Raw genomic sequence first — 11,147 nt, forward strand, 5'->3', positions numbered from 1 at the left:
TGCATCTCCTTTCAACTTGTATGCAACACATTTAATGATTAGGGACATTTATTGTCTCGAAGAAGAAGTTGTCTACTTTATAACTTCAATCAAGAAAAGCTTCAATGTTAAGGTGGCTATTAAAGCTATGGAGGTCTACTTTGAAGCGGTAATCCTCAAATAACCTTATTTTGTTTGGGTGGTACTTTAAGACTATTTTGTTTGGGTGGTACTTTAAGACTATTTTGTTTGGGTGGTACTTGATGTCTTCCGTATCTTTTCACTATCATCCTTGGAGTTATCATCATATATTGTTGGTTGTCATGGATGGATCATATCACGTCGATTGAAGTGCAAAGGTTGAGCTGCACCTATACCTCTTCTTTGATTATGTGATAGTTCATAATTCCTTCTTCTTCTTCTTCGTGTGACTTATTTTCATAGATTGGTTACCTACATTGAATTACAAGCCTATGTTGATTATTAGGTTAGCCATTAGCATCAACTCTAGCATGATTGATCCTATCATTATCGTAAACTTTCTTACGATCATGACATGGTACACAGTCTATCAGTCGTAAACTCACTAACCCAAGTTAATGAGTATGTCATGAATCTATCGGAGTTCCCATGTTATTCTCACTTTTTGTACTTCTAACACCGCCCATGAGACGAGTACTCCTTGATCATTATTGTTGGGGTTATTATCATTGCCTCTATCACAAAGGTCATCACCATCGAAATTATCATTACCATCACCAATAATGTTATTATTATTAGTAAACCTCATCTTGATAGGTTATAGGATTATATTTAATAAATTAATTTTTTAATATATAAGATCTACGAGTAATGAGTGCATAATATATTTCTTAATTTTCTGATCATAAATCTATTATGCTATCGTCAAAAGCGAGACTTTAATACTAATTGACGTAGAACCAAAATAAAATTTGATTCCAGCAAACTAAAGAGAGGAATCAAACTCTTGTGTTAGAAAAGATTTTTCCATTACTTAAAGATTTTTTTATTAAAATTATTTAACTTCTTTTCTTGAAATTGACTTTAACCAATTCTTTCATAAAAATCTTCGCCTTCTTTAATAAAATGATTCTTAAATTCTTTTATTCTGGATGAAGAATGGAACAGCCAAAGAGATACAAATAGTGGGATGTTTATATTTAAGCACATACAAATCCAAGTGAGTCTATAATTCAACCAGGAAAAGTACAAACCAACATCAATTGTCTTGCAGATGAATGCATTTGATGTCAATTATCTTGCAGACGGTCTGACGGCCACGGACATGGCTGCAACACGTTCTATTTCCAGTGCACTGTTCTGGCTCACGTCACTCGCTTCTGCGTATAGGCTCTCGGTCCTGCTATCAACGTAAGGGTTCTCCAGCTGCAAGCTCTCCTTCAGCTGCGTCACCACCTCCGCCATGTCCGGCCGCTGGTGGGCAACCGGCGATGCGCACCTCAGTGCCATATCGGCACACTTCCACATCGAGTTCACGTCCGACTCCCCTTTCAGCCTGCCGTCCACCACGTCCTCGATGTTTCCTCTGGCCAGCCTTTGGCGCACCCAGTGAGCTATGTGTGCATTCCCCGCAGCTGTTATCACCGGAGCCTGTCCCGTGAGCAGCTCCAGAAGCACCACCCCGAAGCTATACACGTCGCTCTTCTCGCTGAGCTGGTTGGTGGCGTAGTACCTGACCAAGTGACATCACAGTACGCGTTCAGTTCTATCCTTCCTCTGTATCATGAAGTGACAAGAGCGGCGTACTCTGGATCAAGGTAGCCTGGGGTTCCCATCACCACAGTGGATACGTGGGTGTTGTTGATCTCACTCTGGAAAGCCTTCGACAGCCCGAAGTCCGCAATCTTGGCCTCCAGGCTTTCGCTCAGAAGGATGTTCCCCGTCTTCACGTCTCTGTGAACCAGCGGTGGCTTGCATCCCTTGTGCAAATACTCCAGTCCTGGATGAACTCCAATGAAAACCAATGGACATAGATAGTGAGAAAGACGAACAAAGAAGAGGCCGACGGCACTGAGAAGCACATCTTGCCGCCTGACCTTGTGCGGCTTGCACTGCAATCTGGAGACGTTGTCGCCAGCTTAAAGCTCTGCCACCGCCTGCTCTGCCTGTAGCACACACATCATGCAACAAACACATCAGTAGTCCAAACAGGAAAACACCGGTGCAGATTCATGCACTACAGGGTTCTCCGAGTTGAATTGGGAATGTGCCGCAGCAGATTCATGCAGTATTACAACAAAGATGGAGTGAGGAGCCTAAATTTAAGACAAGATCGAGAACCAGCGTGGAAAAATTATAGCACTGCGATATTGGAGATTCTAATGTCAGTCAAAAGACTTCAGGCAATCGATCACTGATCACAAGTTACAGGCAGAGCATCATGGAAGAGTTCAGTGCGAGGACAAGATTAGACGATGGTACGAAGCAGGGGGAGTTGCGAACCTCGCAAGTGGTCTTGTAGAGTTCCTTGAGCCATGAACTCGTAGACGAGTGCCAGATAGGGTTCATCCTTGCAGTAGCCAACCATGGAAACTAAATTCCGATGATGAACCCTTGTCAAGTGCTGAGCCTGAGGACATACACAAAGGACAACATCAGCCTTCAAATCAACAAACACAACATTCACTGCCGTCTGAACGTACTGAACAAAGGTAATGCCTAATTTCTATTACCTCAGCAAGAAACTCTTTAGTCCCTTGGGACGATGACTGCGATCGAATCTTGACGGCAACTTGAGTGCCATCTTCCAAACACCCATGGTAGACCGTCCCAAATCCTCCTTTGCCTATGACTCTCTCAAAGTTATTGGTTATACTCTTCAATTCCATGTACGTGAATTGGCGATTCTCTAGCTGCAATAGACCATCTTGATGCTCCTTCACTCGTTTGAGAGTCTCTTCATTCTGCGGCTCCACAGAGTTCCCTTTACCTGAGCCTTTCAAGTTAAAGCACGATACCGTCAAACGCAAATCACATATTAGAAAGTGTTTGTTGGCAAGATTGCAAGAGATTGAACTCGAGAAAGCTTACTTGGTGGCTTTCTCAGCTTCCAGATTATGGATACCACCACCAGCAGTAGCAGCAGAGGAGCAAGACAAATTATCACAATGATTGGCGCCGACAACTTCTTCTTCTTTGTTGTTGGTGTTATTTCACATGTAGTTCCATTGCCGCAAAGAGACGGATTGCTTTCGATTCTATCATTGTATAGATCAACACTCTGTTAGTGAAACAATCTCAAACAGAGGATTCTCAGAGAAAGAAAAAGTTGGGAATTTGGAGAATAAATCAATCATAGGTTTTACTTCCTGCGACAATCTACAAGCAACCGGATCTTTTAAACAGAGAACCAACCTTAATGTAAGTTCTCCATTCTGTGCTTTTGTAAGAAGAGGAGAAGGAACGGATCCATTCAAGTTGTTGTTCGTCAAGTCTCTGCAAGCCAACGCATGATGATAGTTCACCAATTCTCCATTCATTTATGAATAAACTGCAAGGTTACTGAGAACACTTACAGGATCTTGAGGGAAGGCAATTGTGCTAGAATAGCAGGTATTGTTCCTGTTAGGTTGTTGTGAGACAAGTCCCTGAAAAATGCCATCCATCCCAAACTATCATATGATTGAGGACCAAATTGACAGCAAAAGGTAGCAGAATCATATCATAAATGCATCAGCAATCTATTTATAAAACAGAGACTTGAATGTGATGTTCCATTCTCATTACACTGAATTCAGTAGCACTTACAGGATCTGGATCGCCGTGAGGCTGGCAAAGAAGGTGGCTATTTCCCCGGTCAACCCACTGGATGATAGATTCCTGAAGCATATTTAAACAAAGTCATGTGATCTGTCATCTAATTATGTCGCAGTTCCTTCTGGGGTAGACTCACAATGCAGTGATTCTTGGTGGATTGGAGAGGCTGGAGCTACAGTTTAGCCCATCCCAAGCAAGAGCCTTCGGGGAACAAGGATCGCCCATCCAGTTTCTGTTGATCTTATACCATGCCTTTACTGCTATCATGGCATCAACTGGCATCGCAAACAAGTTCAAATGAAATCAATCAACAGCATAGTCGTTGCGCAAATACTACTCAGGACGTGGACGTCATACCGTCTCCGGCGTCCGATGGCACGTTCACATCGCTCATCCTGGAGTAAACCTCCATGGCGTTGAGGATAGGCGGGAGGGTGGAGTTGTCCAGACCCTGAATGGTGACGTTGTACTGCTGATACCCCTCTGCGGGATTGGTGCCGAAGATGGCGTCGGAGAAGAGGTAGTCCGGGGTGAAAGGCTTGGCGTACCAGAGCTGCCCGTTGAGGTAGACGTAGAATTGGCGGGACATGTTGCCGGTGAGGGTCAGGAACTCGGAGAAGTACATGACCGCGTAGTACTCGTTGACGTCCCCGGGCTCCGGTTCCCATGAAATCATCAGCTTGGTGGAGTTCACGGGGAACACCGCCGTCTGCATGACGGCGGAAGGGGCTTCGAATTTGTCGTCGACGAAGTTCTCCACGGTGGAGTTGGTGGATGTCTCCGCCCAGAAGGGGCTGTTGTTGAAGGGATCCCAGATGCGATCGTGAGAGTCGTCAGGATACCTGATGATAACCAGGATGATGACGACAAGAATAGCAATGTATCCATCAATCCTCGGGCACCGAAACATGATCTGCTTACCTGATGAACGTATCAGTCGGTCCCATGTTGAGCCGCCGGGTGAGAACCAGAGAGCGAGAGGCGTTGACGGCGGGGTAAAGGATCTCCTTCAGTGGCCTCACGTCCAGCCCCGAAATGAATGGAGTTCCATGGCCCGTGTTCACCAGGCATACCGAGAAGGAACCGGATGCGGCTACGGTGATCACGTCGGTTCGGTATCCACTGCCCGGATCTGTGATGTTGATCGTCTTCCAAAGATTGACTCCAAGGTAGAGGTCGAAGAGACGGGATTGGCTGCCCAAACCGTCGTAATTTCCATAAAAGAACGATGCCCTTATCAGATACTTCGAGCTGGGAGTGATGGAGTTGATGGTGTAGCAATTGCGAGTCCCGTTAGGAAAGCTTCTGACGTTGAGGTATCTCCTCCCCATCAAGTTTGTAACATATGCTGCTGAGATATTTTGGTTTACGCCAGCGTCTATGTATGGGGTATCAGAGACGTACGGTATATTGGTGGTTGGATCGACGTAGGTAGAACCGGCAGCAATTCCACAGTCGATGCTTATAAAACCTGCAGATTTTTGGACATTATATTGGTTTTTTTCTGACATTTCACCCAAAAAATACCACTAGAAATTAAGAGAAAGATCATTCTTGACGTCCTTTTTTATGATAATACAGAAACCTGCACGGCTTTCTTACCAAGTGTGTCCGTCGACTGGCAATGAACTCGGACGGCGGCCATGGCGAAGCCCAGAATGACCATGCACCAAACAGCTGCCATCTTCGCCGAGCTGAAGAGGCACGCCATTGCCATTTCTTCCCTTCAAATAGCAGCTCTTATGGCCGCTCCACAAAGATGATGGAGGGATGTCTTCTCCCCCATCGAGTATAAATTATTTGCAGAGCGGACTCGTGAGAACGAAACTATTTCGTCGTCACGCGAAGGCCGCGTCACGTTGACTCCACCTATCATCTCCTTCTCGATCCAGCGGACACCTTCTCTTATGAACCCGCACCTAACACGCGATGCAATGAAATAGGATCCACTTTTGCAACGCAGCCTGTCGGTAGCCAGAATGCAGAGCACGGCTGTGGCGTCTGCATGGTTCTCACGGGAATGCAGTCAACGGCTAGAGAGAGAGAGAGAGAGGGAGCGAGTAAGGTTCGCGGGCTACAATTGCAGCACATGGATGAGTTTGACTTTGGCTTATGCAAACGCAGCCGTTGACTGACTTGAAACGAAACGAAATTATATGGATCTGAGACAACAACAACGCTTCCTTCGTCATCGTCGTCGTCGTCGTCGCCGACGCCGAAATCTTTGAATTCAGTACAAAACGAGGGCGAAGGGTTACAGAGAAGTGTCTGAAAGAGGGATGTCCATATGCTTCGAGTCAACTAGAAATTGCAAGCAGTGCACCGATGGAGACTCGTGACGCCGGGTGTGGAATTTCCACCGGAGTGAGTTCAATAATAGAGTCGTGAGCTTGAGGTCACCATGGAATCCGGCAGAAGAAGCTTATGGTGACGCATCTCTAGCGATAAGGCGGATGGAACAGCTCATTGGTTAGGTAGCGATGGCGACGTATGATCGAAGAAATCCTCAACATTGCGTGGGCTTAGTGGCATCAGAAGTCAATTTCTTTGTACCGCTACTAAAAACAGTGGCTGTAAGGAAAAGACAGGAGCAGAAACTACAAATTCGAGCAGAAAAGAGATGAATAGTATGTTATCCATCCATTAAAAGGGACAAAGCAAACAAAAAAAATTCTTCCTTTCGGATGGCAATATATGATTGGTAGCCAAAAATAAAATAGCATCGACACTAATTTCTCGCTCTTAATACCTCTAAAATGGTTGACAATTTGTATAGAAGTCATTAACCTTTATTTCTGAAGAGAAAATGGATTTGACTCCATGCTTAATTCTCAACTACACAGCTGTTATAGTCGTCTTCGTGAGCGAAGCCCGTACAGGCGCGCCAAAGGGATCATGCGAAGTGGCACGGTCCGACGTTTCAGGGTGAGACGCGTGGGCCGTCTGACATCACAGACAGGCAAAGGAAACGTGGAAACTCCGCTTCCCACGACGTGGCATCGCTGCCGTTGGCCCACGAGCCGATCTTGACCGCGTCACCAGCAGTATCCCGGATCAACGGCCCGATGTTCGTCGATCCGAAACGGACGGTTCTTGATCGAAGTCCTGGTTTGGAAGGTCCATTCAGATGTCTCGTACGTGTTTCTTACGAATCGTGTTCCGCGTAATCTACACCGTCGATCCGCCTCGCTCGTCACAATTATTGTCGTTATTGTTGCGAGGAAGTGCGTTAACTCAAATGTTCCAACGAATAGGGCTTAGTTATGGATGGGAGGGTACAGCGTTATTTACGGCCTCCCATTGTCATATGGCTTTTTCTCGTCGTACCCTTTATCGAAGACTCTCGCAAGATTGGCGGAATCCATGACCGAGATCGAAATCCTCTCCGTCCAAGCTTCCGATCGAGGTGCTTTTTGCTTGAATCGGTCGATACTTCTGTTCTAATGCAGCGATCCTCTCGCCATAGCATCATCGAATAAGGTTTTCCTCCGATTGTCGTGAGTTTCGAACGAGTAGGAGTTCCTGAGTCCTCTGGAGACGATTGTTTTCTGATAACCGAGCAGGGATTCCAATTTGGGTAGCCGATCGATCATGAGAATTGAGGAGCCGAATGAAGGGGGATCCGAGGATTCTGACGGCGGGAAGCTCGTGACGGTTAGGGCGAAGAGAGCGTTGGTGGGAGCGGGAGCTCGTGTTCTTTTCTATCCGACCCTGATTTACAATGTCCTTCGCAACAAGATTCAGGCTGAGTTCCGATGGTGGGATGAAGTCGATCAGGTAGCTTCTGTTTCCCTCAAATTATATGGCATATTGCTTTGATGTATGGTATTTGCACGCAATTGGGAATTATGAATTCGATTTTCTGGTTTATGCTGGGATGCCTTATGATTTTTGGGTTCTAAACACTGCTTTGATTATTGAACTTCACTTAGTTGAAGGCTCTTGATATGGTGATCATTTTACACTCTTTATGACTTTGCTCTTTCGAGTTTTCAGTTTATACTGTTGGGTGCTGTGCCATTTCGGAAAGATGTCCCTCGCTTGCAGCAGCTTGGAGTTCGAGGAGTCATTACTCTGAACGAACCATATGAGACTTTGGTCCCATCGAGCTTATACAAGGTAAACCTTGCCTTTTATCATCCTTATACGGGGCAAAATTTGTGCTTGTATAATCCATTGATAACAAGTTTACCTAACACAGTTCCTTTTGAGGTTCATTTTCTGATTCAATATTTTCTGTTTGTGTTTTCTCATATGGCGTGTATATAACTTACTAGTTATCTAGTAAGTTTTGACACCATTCAGGTCAAGCCACAATAATCAAAGGTCATTTTTACAAATATCACCGGGGTAGGAATTTGGATAATATATGTTGTTGCCAAAAGTATAAAACTCTGCTTTCATAAACTATATTAGAATAACTATGAGACCTAGATCCTAATTGTCAAAGTTAAATATTTTGTCCATGATTCGCAATTGATCGTCATACCAAAAGTTTCCAAGATAGGCATGTTTTGCAACAAAATTTTCATCTACAAGCACATAATAAGAAACTTGCTAGACTTATTTAGGAAATTCAATGAGATTAATCAAATCTTGGCACAATTTCACTATATCTCATTGTGCATAAACTTTTTTTGTGTAATTCAGTAAGTTTCTGAGAAAAGTTCTTTGGGGCATTGTCAAAGTAAAGACTTCTCGTGATTCTTCATTCCTTTCATTCAGGTTCATGGGATTGATCACCTAGTGGTTCCTACAACAGATTACCTTTTTGCTCCTTCACTTGTGGACATATGCCTAGCTGTTGACTTCATCCACAGTAAGGATTTTTCTGTTCCTTATCTCCGTAATGATGGTAAATACAATTTTTGTTCATTGAAAAATTGCACCTACCAGTTGTCATGTATCTGAAACCTTAAAATTGATCTACCACATAATAGAAAGGAAAAAAAAGATGTTCCCCCCCTTAAATATGTTGAATTTGACTTACATATGGAAGTAGCTAAAACAAAAGGATCGTTAAATATTAAGGGCCTTTTCCTAACAACTAAAAGAGGGTTTGCTCTTGCCAGAGGAGTTTCCAACTGATGGCTTTTAGCTCTTGCCAGTGTGGTTATTCAACTTATGGAATGCAGAATTTATGCTACAGAATCAAAATTGTGAACCCAAGAATTTACAATAAAATAACCTTATGAAATATGACAGGACAACTTTAATTGTCCTGCATGGTCAAAATTACCTTCCTAGATTGTTACCATCTAAATATTTCTTGGTGCCAAGTTGGTAGAAAAAAATTACTAATTTCTAGTTAAGAACCTGTAAACTTATATGCCTGCTTATCATTCTGATTGTTTTCTGAAAGTTCTGTAAGTCAGATAGGCTGCATTTTATGGAATATTTATGACTTCTTGCAGGATGTATCACGATAGCATACCTGTTTTCTTTCTTCAAAACACAAATTTTGTTACCACTTAATCATGCTAGAGGCTATCACAATGCTCAATGTTCCTAAATACTGTCATGCTGCAACTTTGGATTACACATCTCTTCTTTCTTTCTATTAAAAATTAGCATAATCTTCCTTCTGTATTTTTAGGGAATGCATCCCATGGGAGGACAACCTACGTTCATTGTAAAGCAGGAAGGGGACGTAGCACCACCATTGTCCTGTGCTATTTGGTAGTTATGATTCTTTGAGGAATTTTCTTTTTTGTGAACCATGTATGCTCTAAAGGACAGTTGAACTTATGTAGCCCAACTGGTATAAAATAACAAAGGTTTTACTGCCAGGTACAAATTTGCTGATATATGTCATTACCCTAAATTTGCAGATTGAATACAAGAATATGACACCTGTAGCTGCTCTTGAATATGTGCGTTCTAGAAGGCCCCGGGTCCTATTGGCTCCATCACAGTGGCAGGTATGAATGTTACTATACCTTCATAGATAATATAAATGAATGTGGTCTATTAAAAGATTAAAATGGTGCCTGAAATGAAGTCCATGGATGGTTTATTGAAAAGATTAAAATGGATAATTTACTCCAGAGTTTAGGCTTTTCTGTTTTTGAAACTTTGTAGTTTGTTTAGAAGGTAACATACTGCAGATAGCTTCTTCCCTTTTGATTTCTTGCCTCACTTTTTGTGCACATGAATTTACTAGGCTGTTCAAGAGTATAGCAAGCGAAAGTTAGAATTTCCTGCAATCCAATGGCCGAAGCCAACATATTCACTCACAGGAGATGAAGTCCTTGTAACCGCACATGATTTAGAAGGTTATAGTGCTGAGGATGATAAAGATCAGAGGATGTCATCATGTAAGGCTCCTCAAACCAGAACTCTTCTTGGAGAGGATGAAGTTTTGATTACTGATGCAGACCTACAAGGCTATGAAGCCTTTAGGGTTGCTTGTGATGAAAAGAGAGTCTTATCAAATCAGAATATCCGAACACCATTGATGATGAGGAAGCTTTCTTGCCTCTTTCCCTTTCTGAAGTTTTCTGGTGGTAAACAGCCAATTGCCAGAGCGCTTCCTGCAGTTCATGCTTGCTAGTTTGTCATCCCAAATCCTGTTTGGGTTTCAGTGTTTGTGTGGAATGAATCATAGAGCATGATTCAGCAGAACGAAACTATCTGGTGGTCAGTGAAATGGATTCGGATTGCATTCCAAGGAGAGTAAGAGGCAACCAGTTTGATAAACATTTTTTGGTTGCCTAGATTTTGGCTAAAGTCGATTGATATAAAATTTTCTATTGTTTGTTGTGGTTTTGTAGGGTCAAGTTTGTCGCAAAGAGGGATGACTAGTATAATGAATGGATTTATGAACCCTATAACTTACACCTTGTGGCAACAAAAATTAAGTCAAAACATGATTTTGTTTTCTCATCTGTGCGGTCAAATACAACTGCGAGCAGTGCTCGTGCATATGTGTGGCTGTTCACTTTATTAGCAGCGAAACTGTATCAATTGCTCATGGCATAACATAGGAAATGTGCAAACCGGAATTGCACGAGGACCCAATCCCAAGATCAAAATCTTACAACCCATGTAGTTTGGTTCCTTGAGAGAGTTCCATTCTGTGACCTATTTAGCTTTTACCAGTCAAAGTGCAAGTAGCTCGATTAGGATTTCATGGCCTCCCTCTTGGATATCCAAGTCTCTCCTCCGATGAGCTCCCTGGATTACATAAAGCCCATATCCTCCTCAGGTGCTGTACAGCTGCAGTATAGTAATAATGTCATTCACAGACAAAAGAAAGATAAAAGAATCTAACCTATTGCAATGGATGCAATGGAAGTGTAGCGAGCGAGAGAGAGAAAGTTCTCCTTCGGTCACGTTACCAGACACGTCTTCCACCGTACAAGTTACTA

At 43.2% G+C, this 11,147-nt stretch overlaps 2 protein-coding genes across 6 annotated transcripts; one reads left to right on the plus strand and one right to left on the minus strand.

Annotated features, from left to right (window-relative positions):
* Positions 1 to 1,135: 1,135 nt before the first annotated feature.
* On the minus strand, positions 1,136 to 5,625 carry LOC135601845 (probable LRR receptor-like serine/threonine-protein kinase At1g51880). The gene is made up of 13 exons (XM_065094218.1): positions 5,380 to 5,625; positions 4,699 to 5,248; positions 4,135 to 4,619; positions 3,914 to 4,052; positions 3,769 to 3,840; positions 3,537 to 3,608; positions 3,376 to 3,456; positions 3,052 to 3,218; positions 2,694 to 2,956; positions 2,464 to 2,590; positions 2,058 to 2,126; positions 1,768 to 1,960; positions 1,136 to 1,693 (listed from the first exon to the last, which is right to left on the minus strand). The coding sequence occupies exons 1-13, from the start codon at positions 5,492 to 5,494 to the stop codon at positions 1,255 to 1,257; spliced, it is 2,772 nt and encodes a 923-aa protein (XP_064950290.1). The 5' UTR covers positions 5,495 to 5,625; the 3' UTR covers positions 1,136 to 1,254.
* A 1,400-nt stretch (positions 5,626 to 7,025) lies between these two features.
* Positions 7,026 to 10,614, plus strand: LOC135582579 (phosphatidylglycerophosphate phosphatase PTPMT2-like). Of its 5 annotated transcripts, none has more exons than XM_065094219.1 (7): positions 7,026 to 7,183; positions 7,341 to 7,554; positions 7,774 to 7,896; positions 8,503 to 8,596; positions 9,374 to 9,456; positions 9,609 to 9,698; positions 9,941 to 10,614. In XM_065094219.1, the coding sequence occupies exons 1-7, from the start codon at positions 7,041 to 7,043 to the stop codon at positions 10,328 to 10,330; spliced, it is 1,137 nt and encodes a 378-aa protein (XP_064950291.1). In that variant the 5' UTR covers positions 7,026 to 7,040; the 3' UTR covers positions 10,331 to 10,614. The 5 variants fall into 5 exon arrangements, with proteins under 5 accessions (XP_064950291.1, XP_009389374.2, XP_018674555.2 ...); XM_009391099.3 differs by having other exon boundaries at positions 7,044 to 7,274; XM_018819010.2 differs by having other exon boundaries at positions 7,044 to 7,274; positions 7,359 to 7,554.
* The last annotated feature ends 533 nt before the right edge of the window (positions 10,615 to 11,147 follow it).

The sequence above is a fragment of the Musa acuminata genome, chromosome BXJ1-2 (assembly GCF_036884655.1).
Source record: "Musa acuminata AAA Group cultivar baxijiao chromosome BXJ1-2, Cavendish_Baxijiao_AAA, whole genome shotgun sequence".
In the NCBI taxonomy this organism is placed as follows: Eukaryota; Viridiplantae; Streptophyta; class Magnoliopsida; order Zingiberales; family Musaceae; genus Musa; species Musa acuminata.

Excerpts from the sequence above, each read along its gene's own strand:
- LOC135582579 (XM_065094219.1), top strand. The coding sequence starts at position 7,041 with ATGGATGGGAGGGTACAGCGTTATTTACGGCCTCCCATTGTCATATGG. Across the intron at positions 7,555-7,773 it reads GGTGGGATGAAGTCGATCAG|TTTATACTGTTGGGTGCTGT; the intron begins GTAGCTTCTGTT and ends TCGAGTTTTCAG. Across the intron at positions 9,457-9,608 it reads CCATTGTCCTGTGCTATTTG|ATTGAATACAAGAATATGAC; the intron begins GTAGTTATGATT and ends CTAAATTTGCAG.
- LOC135601845 (XM_065094218.1), bottom strand. The coding sequence starts at position 5,494 with ATGGCAATGGCGTGCCTCTTCAGCTCGGCGAAGATGGCAGCTGTTTGG. Across the intron at positions 5,249-5,379 it reads CCAGTCGACGGACACACTTG|GTTTTATAAGCATCGACTGT; the intron begins GTAAGAAAGCCG and ends AAAAATCTGCAG. Across the intron at positions 1,694-1,767 it reads CCAGGCTACCTTGATCCAGA|GTACTACGCCACCAACCAGC; the intron begins GTACGCCGCTCT and ends TCACTTGGTCAG.